Consider the following 21,539-nt stretch of genomic DNA (forward strand, 5'->3'; position numbering starts at 1 on the left):
AACAAATAGCTACTACAATGAAATATGTTTGTCAGTAACTGTTTTCTTTGGGACTAGGACAAGAAGACAATGACACCAACAACATTAAAACATAAAAAAAAAAAAAAAAACTCTATATTTAGGTTAACAGAAAAGGGGAAAACCTTATTTGAATAGCTGAGCACATTTATCTCCAGCTGTTTGATTCTAGATCATATTTCTGCAGCACGACCGTGCACGGTGAAAATATCGTCTGATTCGAGCTATTCACCTCCAACTAGCTGGCTGCAGGAGATCAGTTAACACACAGTGAAGCGGAAAGAACAGGATGGAAAAACAAAACAGGTTGACATTTGGACCCACTTTAGATATAAAGCGGTGGAGAGGAAAAAGTCCCTGTGTCGTGTTGTCAGGAGAGAAGCCCTGCGACAACCTATAGGCTGAGGCTACACCTTCAGATGGAACACACAGAAACTGAGGGAACTTGTATCGATAATACTTTAATGCAAACTACTAAAGTCAGTGGTGTAACATGATCCATCAGCATCTCACAACAACGGAACATTCATATATTGATTGGAAATTAAGATTTAGTTTAAGCCAGTAGCCTAGTTAGCTACACTGGCTAATACCGGTATTTGTTGTTTATTGTTGTGGACGATTGTTAGTTTTATTTTACATTTTGCATTATCAATTTACATTTCAAGTCTCAAGGCTATTGTTTTGGCAGAGTTGGAAAAATACAGTATTTGTACACCACAACTTATTTTGCAGTTTATCCAGTTGACTTGCTTTCTTACCCAGAATCTTATAAACATTAAAAAAAAAAAAAATGTTGTACAAGGTTATTTTTTAAAGTTTGTTTCTCCGGTGACTTTCTGAATGACTCATATTGCAATAACAGATTGGTTCTGATTTGGTGATATAGATGCATCATACCAGACTTGGTTTGAAGTAGGACATAAATTGATATTGTGTCAGTTCATCAATCACAGTTATCACAAAACAAGTCTCAAAAGAAAACCTAAAAGAGGAGCTCAGATATTTTAAGCAATACAAAAAAACTGAATCATTTCTAAGTTCAATCATATGTCATAATTTGCCCATAATAAATTAAGTGTCTATAAAAATATCACTGGATTCATTACTGGGGGTAATTTCCAGCACTTTATATCATCAAGGCTGCAAAGCTGACATTGACTTTGAAGCACCAACGTGTCAGATCAATCTTTCACTGACACTGATGTCAATGTGCTGTCACGATATCGTCAAGATCCCATCACTGCTTCACACTTGTGAACTTGACACTGATAAATATGTGTATCTATATTTAATCCCTCTGTCATGATCTGATACTTTAGTTGGTAAAGATAAAGATAGAGACTGTGATATTAACAAGAATAATGTCCTGAACAGGATATCAGTTCATCCTCTGATTTAGAATTAATAACACTAATTCAATATTGAATTTATCTTTGTGGGAAAGTGAAAATATTGAATGAGCAGTGTATCGAGGCATGGATTAGGCCTGGCACCATATTTAAGCTTTCATTTTTAAATCTCTGAGAAATCTAATACCGGGCTTTACGCTTTTACAAAGTCTTCAAATTTCGTTTCTAAGCAGCTCCAGGCTGATTCGCTTTTTCCATCATTTGATATAAATATGTTTGTGTTCACTTTCTTGGAGTGCCCTAAAGATAACACATGAAGTCTGAAGCTGAATTGTGTTTATTTAATTTCGACATTTGTCTTTCTCAAGGCGAGCATTGGAGACTTCAGAGATCCCACGGCACGGCCACGAGCGTGTGATTAAGAACGAGCAAGTCTCCTGAAGGTGAGCGCAAAGAGTTAGGTGGTTTTCCATCAGGGCACCTTCATACCAATCCCTTCTGGGGATGTTCGGCATGTATATTCATAAGAGGTGGGCAGGAAAGGGAGGGCAAAAAAAGTTTTGCAAGAGACCCAGCTGGTTGCCTAAAACTTCTCTTCTGTGACCTCAATTTCTCCTGCTTCCGAGTGAGCGAGACGAAGCACAAAGTTTAGAGCATATGTCCCTAAGTGGAAATTAGGCAGCAGGTTGCCATGAAATCACCACAACCCTATCATTAAAATAAAGTTTTTTGTTTTTTTTTATATAAAAGTAAACAAATGCATTCATATTTTATACTACAGTAGTGAGCAGATCTTTTTTATAACTTCAGGCTAGGAAGTTTTTCAAGGCAGCTGACTGTGGTGTTGCATAATGAGGGATGACTAAACATCAACTTCCTTTCAAAATGTATCTACAACACAGAGGCGCCATGTTACACACGTTCGATTCCCCTGAATAGACAACGGGTGGGTGAAAGGACATCCAACAGCCTGCTGAACCCATAGCAGTAATAAAAGGCCAGACAATGGGGATGGAGCCAACAAAGATAAATCAGGGATAAAAATCTATACAATTCAACAGGACTAAAAAGTACTCAATATGAAATGAGCACAAAAGCAGACGTAGCTGGAGTTATGGTGGTCATTAAAATAAAGAGCATTATTTATAATAGATATTAATATAACCAAGAATGCATTAGCAGAAGACATCTTAAGGAGCTATAAATATTGCTCTTCTGTGAAAATAAACGATCATTTTGTGTACTAAAATTAAGATTTCGGTATAAATTGTATTCTGAAAAATGGCCCTTAATTGAAAGCTATAGAAAGTCGATGTGTAGCTCCATCCTTTATCTATATCCGCTTATCCTTCTGAGTGCCACCGGGGGAGCTGGAGCGAATCCCAGCTGAAAGCAGGAAGGAGGCAGAGGACAACCTGGACAGGTCACTGGTTCCTTGCAGCGTCAACATCTTAAGACAAACAAACATTCTAACTCACATCCACGTCTCCAATTAACCTGATTCCAATCTGCATGTCTATGAACTGTGGGAGAGTACCTGGAGAAAACCCACGCAAACAAGGAAGGGGGGGCGTGCAAACAAAAAGCATGAACTTCTTGATTTATACTGGAAATATTCTGTTTGTTGCAGATGTTTTAACCTTGTTTGAGTGAACGGTGAAATCTGTTGTGAAACAGTGAGTCGTCCTCACTGCAGCGGCTGCCACATGACAGCGGCTCGCTTTGGAATAAAAAACATTCTAACCCTGACACGTTGAAATTTAAAATGCAAAGCAGTACGTCCAAATTAAAACTGATGAATGAGAGATAGTGTGAACCTCTGGATTTATTGGTATTTCATCAGTGGCTCTGTCCTTCATTTAACATTTTTTTAAAGGGGAGGGAGGTTCCGAGTTATCGTCACCAGTGGCGAGGGATTAGTGTTCCCAGTACGATGCAGCAAGGTGAGTCGTGCTTATTGTTACTCACTTATATTTAATTGTGAGCCAGCAGGATGTTGGAATTCTGGCTCAGACGTTTCCTTTTGGGGGATGTGTAACATAAAGGGTATTTAACAAGCTGGAAGCAGAACTAATGTATTATTATAATTCATGATGTACGTGTAAAGGATTCCTATGAAGAACCTGCATATTAATCTGAATGTAAAGTTTGACAATGCAGATTTGTATCATCTTGTTCTTCCAGCACTGGTGGATCACACGTCATTTATCCGCCGGCCATGACTCACTGTTGCAGCTAAAAAGAAATTGATGGGATATAGTTGAGGCTGCAAAATCCTCATGTGTGTTTTACCGGGGCCGAGATGAGCATTTCTCCCAGATGGCATTTTGCATTTTCATTACACCTTACATGAAATGAACGCCGTCTTCTGTTTGAACCACGCTCGCAGACCTCATTCTGTTTTACTGTGTAGTTGAATGAACAGACCTGAAGGATTAACCCTGAAAATCACTGAGTCCACCAGAAACAATTTTGCAAATTTGAGAAGCAGGAAATCATATTTATATCTATGTGTTTGCAATATAAACCCTCCCAGGCCTTTGTAGCACTGAGACTTTTTCTGCGTGCATCAATAAGGCGATCCATAAACTTAATTTGCTACTTGTAAACCAAACCAGCTATTCTACACACCCTAACAATGTCTTCTCACATCAATCAATATTGATTTGATTTCACCCTCTCGTCACAGGCAGTCTATCAGTCTACCAGGGAAATTCTGTAGTGCAAGCATTAGTGTCGGGAGTGAAACACAAGAGTTTTACTGCTCTGCGCCAACACACAAACCTTTTGGACTCGGAGTCAGAGGCTACCGGCTCCTTGCACCTTGCACTAACGCAGAGACAAAGCTCAGCGTGACTTTAACTGTCTTACAGGTCAAGAAAAAAGGTCATGGTTCCGGCCTGACACGGGGCTAATGTTGTGCCAGGACCACGGCCATCACGAGGCAGATGCTGCCTTATCAGACAAGCCAGGTGTCCGTACAGCAGCTTGATATAGTTGCTAAGAATGAGAGGAACAACAAAAACCGTATGTACAACACAACACCTGCGCACGGTGCTGCCGGCCTGCTGCTCCTCCGGCCCGCTCTGACAGGAAGGAGGAGGAGGAGTCACCTTGGCACCCGGGTCAACAGCAGAAGTTGGAAAGTGGGAGCTCAAAACATCCGTCTGTCTTTCTGGACGTGGAAATCATATCTCGTTCATCTAATCGACTTCAGACTCGGAAACTGGTTTGTAAACTGGAATAACCAGGCCACCAGCCCTGTGCTGTAGCTGGGGGAGGGGTAGTTAGCCTTCAGTCTGTGGACCGAGTTGAACTTGTCTTCTTTTACGTCCTCAGATAAAGTACAGGAGTGGGTTAACTGAGTCAAACTGCGGTTCAATAACGGCACCATATCATAGAACTATGAGGAGGACTCACTGAAGCCCATTCCAACCAAAGCATGTTCACAATAAGCTTGGACAAGAACTACAAATGACCATTTTTAATCCAAACCTCAAGCAATAAAGGTTGAATGCCCATGTGACAAAGTGCAGATTAAACTGTGCTTATCGATGTACATGTGACAATGAACCTTAAACTCCCACTATTACACAAAACCACACTCCGGCATAAATTGACTCGACTAAACGTTTGGAATAATGAACATCTTATGCAAAGCACATAAGCAGGAAAAAAATATAAATGGTTTACATTTTCCACAGATTTACATTCTACAAATCCAATACAGATTTAATTGGTCAAATACATTTCACAATGGCAAAAAGAGGAAAGACGCAGAGGAGAGAAGATGTGAGCTTGATCTAATTAATTGCCATGATAATGAGAATGCTTATTGTATTATGTATTTTAAACCCAAGGCAAAAAGAATGAGGATATGAAAACACCATTGACTCTTACCTCTGCAGTGAACTCCTTCGTCGTAGCCGTCTTCACAGTCTCTAGCCCCGTTGCAAAGTTTGTTGAAGTGAATACATTTTTTTGTCCCCGTGCACTGTATGTGATTGAGGGGACATCTGATCACCACCTCCTGTGCACCTGGAATAACAAGAGACACAAGAGTCAACTCTCTGAACTACTTTTTAATAACAGTCATTATTCTCGCTCGGTATCAGTATGTATTTAGTGCAAAGCCACATGAGCTTTAACAGTGTGTTCATCAGCACGTGGACTGGGACATTATGAGAGAGAGAGACCATATGTGAAATAGAACATATTGCATATATCATTGTCATTATCAATTTTTTTGCAGGTAAATTAATTTTTCTTTGTGAGTGCCTTTCCAAGTGCTGGGACTATATGACCTCTTTTATAGGAGGCGGAAAAAAACCTATGCATATGCAAATGTATTTATACTTCACAGCATTGTTCTCTGCACAAAGCAGATGTTCCCGACGCTGTCCTATAACAAACTGCTCTCCCTGCCAGCAGCGAGCGGCTGCTTAAGGATTCATGAGGCACATAGACGACCCTCAGCCACAAGAGCACATAAAACACAGCTGACCACTGCACCGCCACTGTAAATGTGTCACATCTCCACCTTAACTACATTGATATCAATTACCAGTGCGCCGCTGCAGCCACTTAATGGGAAGATTTATCACCCACGTGACGGGATCTGTGACAATCCCTGGAGCTCCACCGCCCATAAGAAGTCACATGCCGGCACACTTAGACCATCTCGACTGGGCAATCACTTATTCACAGCTTCCATTTCTACTTTGGAAGGTAAGAGATGCCTCAGTTAATGCGGCTGTTACAAAGAGGGCTGTCATCCCGGTGCTGATTTACAGAGGGACCATGTGGACGAGTAGAACAGCGTCTGTATTGACACAATAATGACTCACATTAGTTTCCCCACCCAAGAATTTTTATCGCCTCAGAATGGTGATGGGAGATGTTCTTCTTTAATGAAGGTTTCTTGGCCATCTCTTCAAGCCCCAGTGATTTGCACTATTTTTATGCCACATTTAGGTAAGTCAAATATAAGTGACCTTGTCTCTGCGAGTTCATATTTCATACATGAGCAAGCTGGCAGCCTCATCTGCTGAGCTCCAGTATGTTTAAAGCATTTGCCTTTTTTCATTTCCCTCACTCCCTGCTGCTTTTGGGATGGATGTTTTTTGATGTGTGTGCTTATTTCCAGCTGCAAATACAAACATACATTTGTGATCCATCATACAGATGTATGATAATGTATGATATATATGATAATGAAAAAACAAAGAACAAAAGCATATATTGCTTTAAAAATCATCATAGTTCTGCTGTCAAAATGCTGCAGGTGGTAAGAGGCCGTACTGTTTTCACACAATTCACTTTTATGTCAGTGATAATGATGAATTAAAAGGAAATTGTAAAACACCTGAGATATATGATACATTTGGAATCAAACTCAATAAGTGGTCGATTTTGGTATTAAACAGAGACCCAGTGGTAAAATATAATCAAACAATTTTATCGAAATCAGATGTGTGTGTTTATTGATGTATTTGTAAACACTTCCTCCTGAGGTTTCAATATAAATAGATCATTAATGTGGTATTAAAATACAGCCGTGGTGATATAAAATATATGGAACACTGTCACTGAACAGTCAACCAGGCGCCACACTACAGCTCATGTCCATTTTGGCAAATGTGCTATTTAACACGCAGCTGTAAGGGTCCCTGACAACGCAGCCGTGTTGTCAGCCTTTTCCCCACGCTGCCTCACCGCATGGCGTCTAATCTAATGTGATGAGGGGAAAGGATGGAGCATGAATATTCAGTGGCTCTGATCTGTCATGCAGGGGTACACAGATGGTCTCTCAACGACTGAGGTGCTCGGGATTCCTCTGTCAGGTCCCACACTACTGTACTGGGTTGGACCGCCGCTCAGAGCCAAACATGCAGGAGAGTGTTGGTTTTATTCAATGAACACATCCTCTGACAGCTACGCGACCCAATGGTAGTTATACGACTCCCTACAGACCATTCATAATGATGAGCATTGAGATGAGCACCCCCTCAGCTGCAAATATGTGTCTTTGACTTGTCATAAAGTGGAAATGCATTTCTACATTCAGTCTTTCATCAAATGCAATTTTCTGTCACTCGAAAAAAGATCTATAAAAAAAATATTTTTTATAGATCTTTTCATGCATCCATTCTTTACATGGATGTGTAGCTGTTTAACACTGTTGAAATATAGTGGATGAGAGATGACAGAGAGTCAAAGAGTTAAAAGCAGATACACCGTGTTAGATCCCTGTAGTATTGGGGAATTCCTAATCTCTAATTATTTTTGGTAAAAAACTAGGCTGTCCCAGTAATGGTTTGATAAATGAATAATGCTTGCAGATGAAATGGGCAAGCGCACAAAACCAGTTTAATCATAACACCTTGAGTGGAAGGCAGATGTTCCCCTGGTAAGCAAAAAAAAATATTTACAGTGAGATTGCTTATTCGGGCAAAGTGGAAAACATTTAAGTTCTGCATCAATATTTATCAATGTCTTACTTTACAATAGCACAACTATTAATTAAAATAAAAAAACATCCCCATCTAGTCTAAATACCTCACATATATCACCGGCGCTGCTGCAAACCAGCACATATCTGTGTTCCAACTGAACTGAACAAGATTCATATTAAAAAATATAATTTACAACAAGATAATTACAGGACTTTACGAGTGTAGGGCAGCAGGTCAAGGGTTATATTACCAGATGTGACCAGACATGCTCTGGACTGCTTGGAAAAATGTAAATGTCCGTTAATAAGATATTATTTAAGTGAATTTTTCACAAAAATAGAAAGTTGTCGAATATGTGATTTGCTTTAATTGTGTGTTCTACAGTTGTGAGGCTGTGCTTCTTATTCTAGAACGAGAAGGATATGTTTGTGCATTGGGGCTTTAATGGAAACGGTGGCTTGTAGGTGGCACTACCGAGCATTTACACACTAGGATATGATAATTAAACACTGCGATTTCCCCACTGAGTAACTGAGAACGAATCAGTTGGGCCAAACTAAAACTTCAGCCGCCACAGTATGTTCATTATGATAATTATTTTAATCTGAGCAGCTGGCAGCGCGTGTGGAATATTTAAAACCTAGAGGAAAATAACAGATAATCTATCAGCAGTGGAAGATTTGTGAACTTGTATATAAAGTGATTCAGTCTCATCCAAGATAAGTAATACTTTAATCATCGTATTTCTTATAAAGGTTGATGGTGATCAACTGACATGAGACAACGCCAATGTAAAGTTCCTAAAATGGCCCCAAAAGAGTATATGTAGCCTTTGTAGTACATATTGAATTACTCTGACTTGTTTGCTTGACATTGTTCAACCCTAACGTCGTTATCATTCTTACACAAATCTCTAATATGATCATAAGTACAATGACAGGGCCAAATCCTTGAGTTTTATATGAACCGGAGCAGAACTGTGAGAAGCAGCCGAGACAGGAAAAGCTTTTACCCGATGCACTGTGGTTCAGCCACTGAGCCTGAAGGCAGTTACAATTAGTCCTTTTGACACAGTCCCTTATACATCCCCTTACTGTCACAACACTATGGGGAAAACGTACAAGTGAACTATGTCAAGTTAAATATGCACATATTGAATATAAAATGTTGAAAAAAGCAAGTAATGTACTTTTTGTAAACTAATAAATAAATATATGAATAAAGTTTAGTTCGTCCTGAGCTCCAGAGCTGACGACTTTCACAAAATTCATAGACAAACAGTTCAACATGATGTTTAATCTCTGAGCTGATGAGCCGCATCACTGGTGTGGAAGAATGACTAAAAAGTGTAAAAGGCATGAATATTTCAGGTATACTGTCTGTGTACCTTGTGTGTGTGTGTGTGTGTGTGTGTGTGTGTGTGTGTGTGTGTGTGTGTGTGTGTGTGTGTGTGTGTGTGTGTGTGTGTGTGAACATCAAATCTGTCATTGTTGAAGCTTGAGGATGTTTGGATTATAAGATGTCTGGGCAATGTGTGATGTTGAGGCTCGACTTGAATAACGAATGCAACGCCGACCCTCCAGGGTTTCATCTGCTTTTTCTTGGGAAACATTTTTTTAAATATTAGAACACATGTTTACTGCAATTTAATTGTGGTAGCAATTGAAAGTAGCGAAAATCATCGCAATATTTCTTGTATACAGCTTCATGTTTAAACATTTTACTTTCTATTCCTAAGCTATTCTTACACATCCTTACACGACTTCTTCTGTGTGTTTGTGTTTCCACACAACGTTGCATTCAGTACAAATCAAATTAACTCTGCTTATATGCAGAGCACTGGGGAATTGCGTTGCACGGTCGTGTGCAGCAGTAATTTTTGCTGGTAAATGTGAGATATTTGTGTCACACATGTCTGCCTCTCCTTCAGAACCCCCAAACAAGGAAAGAAGTGCATCCTGTAAGTTGCTCTACATTTTGTCTGGGTGGCTGCTATGACTGAAACTCGCAGGAAAGTGTGACTTTTGAGATGTGCAAGAATCAGTGATTGGTTGATTTTGCATTAGTTATTGCTTTTACAAGATTCTGGAGGAATTGTGTATATATAGAAGTTGTGTGAAAGTAATTTTCCAAAATCTCCTCTTAGAATGTGCTGCTTCTGGGCAGCTCTGCATTAATAACACAAAGGCAAAGAATCCTCTCAGCATTCCAAGTATTTAGCAACAAAAAGAGCTAAATGCAGGAATATGCAGTGCGTAGAATAAATGAGTTCAATAACAGTTTTTCCCTCAGAAATATATGCTATTTGTAGTATTTTCCTGTACTTTGGGACAAATATATGAATAAATACTTATAGTCGTATCCCTGTCTGCTGTCTATACATCCTGTTGGTTCTGCTGTAACTGGCTGTCGTCCTCCTGCACTTCTACATCTCTTTCTTCATTAGCTGCTATCCTTGTCTGACCTTCTCTCGCTGCTTCAGCTACCACAGCCACCTTGGTTGAAGCCTGAAATTATTCAGGACAATTTAATTGGAAAGCTAATCGCAGTGGTCGCACCGTTCAGCTTTCCCACATGTAGCTTCTCAGGTTTCTAGGTACCCTGTTCCTTTTTGCCCAGACTGTCTTTGCTCATCCACAGGCCTGACGAGTCTTTGAATGTGAACTCGTCTGGAATGAGGGAGCAAACATTGAGTGTCAGAGTTGAAGAATTAACTTTAACGTCAATATTGACCAGCAGCTATGCCAGCCATCTTCTCTGAAGAGATAAGCCGACAACAGTCCTCGCCCCTGCACGTGATCGTGTTTGGATTCAAACGGACAGATGGTCCTCGTCAATGTGTTTTTTTTTTTTTTAAGATTTAGATTTGAGTCATTTCAAGTAGTAAAAAATTGAAAATCAATGTGTGGCTGTCAATGTTGATAATGTGGTCGGCTGCTAGAAAATAATCAATGCATGAGAAACATCGAAGCCACAGTCTTTCAAAAAACTCATCTGAACATGAAGGGCTCTTTAGAGGAATTACTTTACCGTGTGGCCTTTCTACCCTTGACATTTAAAGTGATTTACTCTCCCAAAAGAGCTTATCTTGCTGTATTTTTCTGACCACCAACGCAATATGTCTATATTAATTTCCACAAAAAAACCCGCAAGGACTCAGTGTCTACCCGGACAGAGAAACACATTTACCAAATTATGAGCAAATCAAATGCTTGATTTCCAATCAACCCCATTTAGAGAAAGCTGTAGCTGCCTTTGGGAAATGATAATGTGTTGCTGCTGCCTGCTTCCTCAGCATCAGCAGGACAGTGAGTAGTCATCCGACGACTAAAATCATGTGGAGCTATTGAGAAGCAGCCAGCAGCACAGTATGAGCTGGACGACTCCCTGCTGGGGAAATGTGTATGGCTTTGCATGCATGTGGTTATGCATGGCCAGCCACTGGTGATGCTCGGTACAATAATCTCCCTCAATTCTTGTTTCTGTAGCATTACACCTTCAGCACATTAAACCCAGGCCGACTTGGTCAGTCAAGAGCATTGTTCTTCAGTTCGGCTTTATAAACAATCCTCAGTGTGTGTCACAAGGGATCAGATCTGCAGTCGTAAGTTTGTCAGAAGGTTATGTTACAATGTTTTGCTATCCTGTGTTTCTCAGTCAAGCTCTGAAAAAGCTCCTCCGACAACTTAAAAGCTTCCGAAACAGAAAAAGTGTTACCTGGATAACACCTGGAGAATTGGCTACAGGGTTTATCCAGAGTTTGCATTTCAAACATGCACAACACAGCGGGAGGTTCTCGCGTTCACAACAGCAGCAAATCCTCTGAATTATTCAGACGAGAGGTGGAGCAGCCGGGTGCAGCAGACAGAGGCAGGAAGTGACGTATTAACTCTGCTGCGTACATCACGTTTTGTTTATCAAGCTCTAATCACCACTAACTCTCTTGACATCTCTGTCCGTATCTTCTACACGTGTGTCAACGCTTTGTCACCGGGAGAGGTTTTCCATCTCGAGCCCCAGGCATACATTTTCCTGACTAAATTCTCCAATCACACAAGATGGATTAATGTCACATGACCCTTCCATCAAACCTCTTGTAATACAATTAAAAAAAAAGGTGAAAAAATGATGGAATAACATAACAGTATATTGCATTTTGCATATCCACATTTCTCTCCTGTTTTGCATTTAACTTTTTATTTAACTTTTTATATCTTGTATATATTTTTGTTTTGTTTTATGTATAGTTATTTCTTTCTTATGTGAAATACTTATTGTGTTTTTATGTTTGATGTTTTATGTTCAATGTATGCACCTTTTTGACCAAAGAAAATTCCAGGTAGGTGTTAACCTACTTGGCAACAAATCCTTTCTGATTCTGATTCTGATTCTGATAATCACTAGGACCAGTAAATGCACAAAGTTTATGAATTTCAAAGGTAAATGAATCCATAACTAGCTACGTTACAGGCAGTGCGCCTCTTGAACCGACTCTTCAGAAGGGCAGCACATTGGCAGCATTTCAAAGTGTCACAGCCGTCCACAATAATGGCTGCAGCTCTAACGTGACTGCAGCTCATCCGTGCTGCAGTGTCACAGTCTAATGGTGCTGAGCTCACACAGCTTTTCACAGGTAGCTCACTAACAGTATGTCCCATCATGCTGCATTATGTCTGTATAAACTACACTGTCTGCATCACCTACTGTAAACCGTGCTTTAACGAGAAACCAAGGCCGAGAGAAAGTCCTGAGCTCTTAGATTATCATGGTTTTATGCTTTTGCATCACCAATCTATAAAAACATATATATACTGTCCTGTTGACAATATGACTGGAGGAGGGACGGGTGCTCCATGTTGTCATGGCAGCGGCTGCTGAGGGTTTGGCGGCTGCTGTGACAACGGTTCACTCGTATTAATGATGCTGTGATGACAAACATCATTTCTGGCTCGATTCCCTTTTTTTTTACAGGAAAGATCTTTTTTAAATGAATGATGTGATGTATTTATTAGTGGCAGGATATTCAGCAGGGGTTTGCTGCAATGAAAGCAGCTCATACTAAGTGGAGGACTGTTTGACACCAGGGAGCAGGTTTGACATCTTGATTCTCTGCTGCTGCTGCTGCTGCTATGAGCCCAGATTGCAACTCAATGGCCTTTTTCTCAAAATCCACTCACATACTTTTCAGCTTGTCTGCAAGAGGAATGGATACAATCAGAATTCACTCACAGGTCAAATGACTCTGCAGTAGGTAAAGGTTTACATTGAAAAATGTGAATTTAACAATAATCCAATGCACTGATTTCCTCTTCTTTAATATTTGGTCAGTCTAGAAGCTGACACTGCACATTCTTGTGTTTTGTTTTGACAGATATGGGGCGTAAACTGCCGTGAACATGTGTGTACTTATTGTGCTGTTAAACAGCTATTTAACAGCGAGGTGGATTTCTCAGATTCTTGTGCTTTCATGATGTCGAACAGGACCCACATTTTGAGAAAACTCCTCAAATGACAATTGGAAATCAGTCAATCACACTTATTAGCGGTTTTAACCAACCACAAATATGTAAATGTGCTCATTGTGGTTTAGAATAGACATAACACTCTCTGTATTAAACCAGACCATGATTTTTCAAAGTGATGCTGTGTCCAAGCAGACCCAGACAAAAGTTTAGTAATTCTGTAATCGATGCAACTGGATACTGTCGTCTGCTGCAAGATCAGATAATTTGTCAGATAACAAATGCATTGTCAATGGTAATTTAACAAACTTTACCTTTTTACTGTGCACAGTGCTGTGTGTTATTGTCTACACTGGTGTTCCATTTCCTCGACTGCCGTGCGCTCGCCCCAGACAGATTGACTGCTTAGTTGTAATGTCCTCAATATATTCTCTGCCTGGCGACCCGTAATCTGATTTAATATATTGCTTCACATTGTTTATTCATGATGAAAAATAGTGAGTCTGCATCGGCACAGCCAGAGAAAGAGAAATGCACATTCACACCTTTAGGCTCTCGTCTTGAAAACGTTACCCGTTATACTTGCAGTGAAGATCGGGGCTGTGGCTGCAGGATTTATTACTCTTTACTTCTCGAGCTCAACACTTCTTTACTTTCACAGCTCGGAGAGACGCAGCTCTCCTCTGATAGGAGATCACAATGCCCCATGTATCACACTCTACAGCTGCTGTCATTAACTTTTCTCTTTGACTTCCGAATTTTTAAATACAGATTTGATGGATTTCTCAGTCACACAGTAAGGAGCCTGTTTATGTGTTCGACTTAACAGGTTTATATGAAGCAGAAGTGTTACACCCACTAAACTGAAAGAACATATTCCATCGCTCCACTAAATGGCTCATGAGTTCAACCATCACAGGTGCTGGGATGGCTGCAAACCAGCAAGGCTTGTAGGTGTGGATCTGAAACTGCTGAAACTACAAAACAACTATAGCAAGTCTATTTGTAAGTATATCTTATTTCTTGTATAATTTTAGGACTTATATACAAATTTGAGTAAAATACAAAGCAAAATACAGTCCACACTGAATGTGAGGCACAAAAAAAAGTTGTATAACTTCTGTCCAAAATGAATTAATAATGAGGCATCTGAACACCACCTCCACAGTTAGTGCAGCCTGATTACAGTGCAGCTAGATCAGAAGAAATGTAATGGGATACGTATCTTCGTGCACAGCAGAAATTAAAACGCGGCTGCTGAAGTGAAAGTCCCGTACAGAGGCGCCCTCCAGAATCTGCAAACCCAGAGTGATGAACGTTGATTCTTCAAACACACAATCATTACATATACTAGGGATGCACCGAATAGAGAATTTGTGGCCGAAGCCGAAGCCGAATAATAATCAAACGCTTGGCCGAATACCGAATACCGAATACCGAATGTGGTTGTTAAGTTTTTCATTATTTATTTTTTTTAATTTGCAAAAATAAAATACATAGACATGATTTTCAAAGAAAGTAAATGTTTATTTAACATTTCTGACATGTTGTGCAAAAAAGTGCAAAAGTTGGCACAAGTCTACTAAGTAACAGTAGGCTATAATGTAAACAATAATGTAAAGGCTGAGGTAAATAGCAAGTGTGCTTGTAACATCAAACACTTACAGGTACATAACATATCCCTGACCAGAACAGATTTGTCATCAGAAAGAAACTGACATCTGAGACAAGACAACCCAAATTGCTTTACAGACAAAAACATTAAAACAAAACAACTGTGCCTGTATCAAGCCATAGGTCTACTTAAGGCCAATGTATGCTTCTCCGTTTTGACGGACACGGACAGATAGGACCGCCCTCTCCAACGTGGAACGCCCTCTCCGAGGCTCCTCGGTCGAGCTTTTCGTGCAGCTCTCATTTTTCTAACTACACGTCGAAATGACGGACAGCCCACGGATAGCACTTGGCTGTGATTGGTCCGCTAACGCCAGCATTTCGGAATGGAAACTTCCTGTTCCATTCCCTACATCACAATAAACCAAAATCACAACTACGACTCTATGATTAATGTGACAAGTGTGTTAAGCAAGCGGCGTTGTCCGGCTGACGGTGGCTGGTTAGAGCACTTACAGCAGTGTGTACGGTCACATACGGTTATAACGAACTTTGATAACGGGGCTAGCGGGCTAGCCACCATGCTAACTGCGGTGGGAACAGCGCAAAAACCCGCTGACTTTAATCCCACGGCTGTCATGACACTGTTTCTCAAACACCGTCAGGTTAGAAGCAAACACTTGGTAGTAGTTAGTATCGGGTGTCCCTGCTGACTGTGTGTGGAAGCTGGGGGGAGCTAGCTGCCTCCGTGTAGCTTCAAGCTGTTGCAGCTGTTGAATTAGCAACGCAGTTTGGAAACAAGACCGGGGAACCGCTGCGTTAAGACACAATAACAAAAGCATTTTGACCCGCTGGGTGTCACTTTATTCAGCAAAAACTGTCGCGTCATCAACATCCTTTTTCTGTTAGTTGCCATCGTTCACTGTGTGTGAGGAGCCGGGAGGACGTAAATAAACCAGCGTGGACTTATTCTATATACCTCATGAGGTAGGCTTCTCTAAGCTCGACTTCCGTTTCGCCATCTACTGTTCTGGCGGTGAATTGTTTTCACAACAAAAAGGCTCGTAAAACTATAAATCATGGCCTCAGTATGCTTCTCCGAGTCTGTTTCGGAATGACGGACGGACGGATCGGACGGACCCTTTTTGATTTATAGTTCTTCGCGGACATCTTTGTTTACGTTTATCGCGTCACTAGACGCTGTTTGCTTGCGTCATTAAAACGCGCCGCTAATATTCGGCCTTGTTTTTCACTCATTTTACCGGATACCGAATGTGGCCGAATGTGGCCTTTTTTGCAATATTCGGCCGAATATATTCGGTGGCCGAATATTCGGTGCATCCCTAACATATACCAATTATAAACAGCCAACACAGGTGCAGCTCTATCACATCTAGGTTGAGAACAGAACTGCTCTGGAGAACGAAAGCCCCTTACTTAAATCACTCTTAAGCCTCTGCCTATGTGAGAACACGAATGTCCGAGTCAGTTGCTGTGGACAGTCTCCACAGTTTCTTCTGCCAGCATCCGAGTAAGAACTCTGAATAGCGTCCGAGTGACTGCGGCTGTGAGACCACGTGGGAATACAGATTATCCAGTGAGTGGCCGTATGGATGAGGTTTCTAACACACGATGGACCAGAAAAACTGCCAAGAACAACACAAATAAGTCAGGATGAAAAAGCAGTGTCATACCCATGGAAGATGCTGACGAGATTTGAGAGCTTTCTGTGGAGCAGGCCGATGTCGATGTGCTTTAAACAAAAACACATCATCCCGGCAGTGCAATTCAAATGTTACTTCCTTCCTCCACATGCTGCACAACCCATTACCGGAGCACTACGGAGATTGGTGTTGTTGTGAAAGCTTCTGACTCGAGAATCCCCTGCTGCGCTCTTCATATGTGAAAGGTAGTTTATGATTGGCTTTTTCTTGGCTTATTATCTATCTGGATCCTTGTATCTAACCTGCACGCGCGTGCAACATGCATTGTATGTGCACGTATGCTCCAACAGTCCAGTCCAATACGAATATTGAAGAATTAACCTGTTTGAATATTTGTCAAAATGTCAAAACCTCACGTTTTTCCATACTCTGGGACATTAACATTTAAAAATGTACAAATTGTACAAATTAGCTCATGCATAATACATGGTTTCACTTAAAGTGTCTTCATAAATCCGAAATCAATACCATCTGCTACATGCTATAGGCATCTGGTCCACTATATGAGAGATGATGAATAAAAGCTCTAATTTCCTGTGTGCATTTGCTTATTATTTGCTGTAAATGATGCTGCGTATTCAATCAGATCTATTTGAAAGAGGGGAGATGTTGCCACTGTGCAGTGGAGTGAAGCCAGGTGTTGGCATCCATGTCATCCTGGCTCTACTGTGTAATAAAGAATCAATACATCTGTCTGAGGAGAGGAATGAGTGGACCCGAGACAGCTCACTGTAGCGGCACCTCACAAACACCATACAAAAAAAAAAATGCAAATGTTCCTATTTATCATTATTTGGAAAACACCGACATAATTAGTCGATAGAGATACTTTTGTGACCGACCATTATGCAAATGTGATAATCTAATTGTTCTGGGGGCAGCTTCAAATGAATAATGCATACTGTATATTGCAGTAAGAGAGGTTAAAGCCAATATTCACGGAGAAGAATGATCTCATTAGGAGGACAATACACAGTGCTGCATTTAATGCTGGCATTCTTTCATCAATGAAGTAAATACACAATTGAGATAATGTCGTTATTGATGCAATGAGATTCAGATGTATTGCTTTGCCCGAACTGAATTCATGTTTCTGATGTCGGGACGTTGTCATGTGGGAATCACTCACTGAGTCATTACAGCGCAGATCTTCAATCCCTGCACCATATGTGTGGCTGTGGGCTAATGACTCTTAATATATTCTGGATAACAAATGTTCCAACAGGTACAGTACACAGCAGACAGACCCCAACATGATTCCACGCACCTTAAGATCCCCTGCAGGAAGATTTATAGTGTTGATTAAAACAAACTTAATATCCCAACTTGATTTGTATCGCTCAGACGGCTGAGAACTCACATTACATGAAGCTGAACGTGAGAATGGATTGTTTTCTTCCCCCCGAATGAGGTCACTGGACTTTGACCCCCATCGCTTTCATTGAAATAGCTTTAAGATGGGGTCTCTTTGTGGACGGGGGGGGGGGGGGGCAATCACTGCAGCCAATAACCATTCCAATGTATGCACAGTAAACTTTGTTTCGAGAAAATATCCCTTATCTTGAGAAGAAAAACAACAATATTGGTTATTTGCTTACAACCGTAAAATGACTTTCCATTGAACAATGTATGTGACTTTAACACGAGACACTGCTGTCCGCATTCTATAATCTACCCACTGTCACTTTCAGTCATGGAATGCATAAATCTAAATGCAGCATTTATTTATTTATGTATGTGACCACGTGAGAGCAGCAAAACAAGTTTTTAAAGCCTTGCCATTTTATCTGATTAGATTGTTGTGGGAAAACATTCTAGCATATAATTGACTCACTTCTATCTCAGATTTGAATCCACACCACCTCCACTACATGTGAGTTCTTTCCAGTAAATCAAGGTAGAAATGTGCACGTTTTGGGGGTTTGGTTGAGAGAGAGAAAAGAATTAAAAATATGGTTGGATATTTTTATATGTGGATGAGGGAGCAAACTAACCCTGCGACTTTAAAAATAAATTGGAGGAGCTCTTATATCACGTAACCTTGGATCCCTCCATACAGTTTGCATGAAAAGCCTTGACCTTTGCCTTTAATTATATATTTCACACTATAAAATGAATGTCAGGGCCCTGATTGGTGTGTTGGCCTCTACCAATTGATCATAAGTGAGTAAATAAGTCATCTGATTTGGCTTGAAGGCCCATTTAATGAGGACCATGGTTAGAGTACAATACACACAGTGAGTGGGAGGACCTGTATTTTTCTCTGGCACTGGCCCAGCTCCCTTGAAATAATCATTGGACTATGACGATGTTTATAGAGTGACTGGAAGAGAGGGCATTAGCTCATTCCTTTCACTATCTATTAAACAATCCATTATTCATTATTAATAAATAAATAAAGGCCAGAGTCACAGAGTCATGCTCATTAAGAGTCGAGTCCCGGCTACTGTTTAACTGAGGGATGAACAGCACTCATCGATGCTGCATGCTGTTTTTCTCATTGGCTGTCTGTAAGTATGTGTCACTGTGTTTGCTCGGAGTGGAAGCTCCTATCGCCTCGATGCTTTGTTCTCTGCTGTGGCAGCGGGGAGATAATGCAGACTTTAGCGCTTAAATGTCACACTGGTGCCATGGCAGCAGGCGTGTCAAGTTTATAAAGTATGCTCTTTTCTTTGGTTCTTCAGGTGACAAGCTGGGAACGCTGTCCTTTATAATATTCATACAAGCCGGGAATACAAAGGGGGAAATGTGTCAGTGCAGCTTAACTGTTGAGGATGGGGGCTGAGGGAGCTGAGACAAAGCAGCTCCTGCTGGTGCATCACTTCTGACACGGAGGAGACACGGAGTGGGCGCAAGATTGTCACCGAGCAACGACGTTCATTCCCACACTAATGATTTGTCCTGAGAAAGGTGTAGAACTACAGAGAGAGGGGCGACGCAGCAAGCGGAGACCTGCATAAAAACAACTGTTAAGGGCAAAGAGGATGAAGTGTCTGCCAAATTGTGATGGCAGTGATCACAGACCTGTATAAAGGGAGACAGTGTCTTCATGGGAATTTGTGTTTCCAGGCACAAACACACACACACACACACACAAATTGTTGTGTCTGCTCCCTGTCTATTGGAACTACCTTGAAAACAGATGGAAAGAGCCTAAGGAAGTGTACACAAGCTCTGTTTCAAATGGTGAGAGGAAGGGAAATGTATTTATTTATTTTTCTGCTAAAAAATGTGTTGATAGTGAAGGACAATGTGCTGCATTTGATCTGTAATCATATGCAGCTGTCAGGAACCACACATGCTCTATAGTGTGAAACAACCTGTGAGCTTTCCAGTAACCTACTGGCACATCATACTAACACAGGACAGCAGAATGAAAGCTGAAGCGCGATGTAATCGTCTCATACATTCAAAAAAAAAAAAAAGTCCAGCACTGCCTGTGAATCTTCTTCACCGATATATATGCAAAAGTTGTTTTTTTGATGAGTCAACAGGAGGGTTACCTCTCAGGAGGAGGAGAGAGACGGAGAGGAGGGGAAATGAATGTTACATAATGCAACAGGCCCTGTCCTTCAGCTCAATAACAAGGTGCTACGCTACATTACCCCCTAAACCTCCATCCTACTGGCACCAATTCTCATGGGGACCGGGCACATTTGCGATACACTTATTTCAATACGGCACTTGCCAGAAAGAATACCCTGCAGGAGGTTGATAGGCAACTTAAAATAAACTCACTGTGGTTACTGCAGCTTCATCGCGGACAGACCCCCCTCATGATGTTTGCACTTGTAAGCAGAGTTTCCAGAGGGGCTTTATCAACCACTTCCACATGTTTAAATGTTTAAAGAGGGTATCGTCTTACAGATGTGCGTCACGATCAGAATCACAAGTGCGTCATCAGCATTAACGGTCGAGTATGGTTAGAGGGATCTTGGTGTTATTGTCTGCAGTTATCCCACGATACTATTACGCAGCTAAAAAAAAACAGCAAACAACAGCATCAACAATTTGTTTATGTGTTGTTCAATTATGAAAAACAAGGTATGGATAAGATAAGGGAAACATTGCGATTAGACCTGATGCAACATATTTATATTAACCTAACCCTAACCCTAACCCTACATTGCATTATTTATATTTCCAGTATGCTATGTTGTAGTATTATTTATATTATGGTCACTTACTTTTTAATAATTTTTCTGTATCATGGTCACTGCTGTTGCAATATTACTTATAATATTTTTGTTTTCATTACAATAACACTTACATCATTCCACCTTATCCCCAGCACCTGCTTTTGCACAGTGTCTGTTTTGCAGGTTGTTTGTTATCTGTACTCTTATTATGTGTAGTTTTAGTAGTGTACATATTGTGATCTTTTTTTATTGTGCTTCGGCACTGTTACTTTAATTCTGCTTTTCTTTATTGCTGTAACAAGTGAATTTCCCCATTGTGTGGATAAATAAAGAAATCTAATCTAATCTAATCTTCAGCGCTCGTAGCCTGCTGAAGAAAAATTCAAGTTGCGTTTGAGACGATGTCAGGGAGGGAACACATTGTTTTAATAATGAAAACAACAACGAAAATAACAACGAAGATTCAGAACCCTGCGATGTTCCTTCTGACCCACTGACCAAGGCTCAGCTGGTAAGAGACATGTTTGAGGAGGAGGAGGAAGCGGCAGATAACGGAGAGTTTGCCGCATATTTTGATTGTTTTTAAATAGGAACTTAAAGGAATATCGCTACACACACACACATCTGTATGTTTAAGTTATCAAAAGAATTTCATTTCATGTCTGTATTTACTGGGTGAGAAATGATTTGTAAATGTTGGTAATCAAAACAAGGATACTAAAACACTGGAGAGAGGAGATCATACATACCGTGAACAAGATGGAGTTCGGAAACT

At 40.6% G+C, this 21,539-nt stretch overlaps 1 protein-coding gene across 1 annotated transcript in view; it reads right to left on the reverse strand.

The window, feature by feature from the left end:
- Positions 1 to 21,539, reverse strand: part of lrp1bb (low density lipoprotein receptor-related protein 1Bb) — a 174,583-nt gene that overhangs the window by 148,431 nt on the left and 4,613 nt on the right. Inside the window, exon 2 of the mRNA XM_053439172.1 lies at positions 5,271 to 5,408. Coding sequence (XP_053295147.1) covers positions 5,271 to 5,408 — 138 coding nt within the window. The remainder of the gene's footprint in view (positions 1 to 5,270; positions 5,409 to 21,539) is intronic.

The sequence above is a fragment of the Pleuronectes platessa genome, chromosome 14 (genome assembly GCF_947347685.1).
Source record: "Pleuronectes platessa chromosome 14, fPlePla1.1, whole genome shotgun sequence".
Lineage (NCBI taxonomy): Eukaryota > Metazoa > Chordata > Actinopteri > Pleuronectiformes > Pleuronectidae > Pleuronectes > Pleuronectes platessa.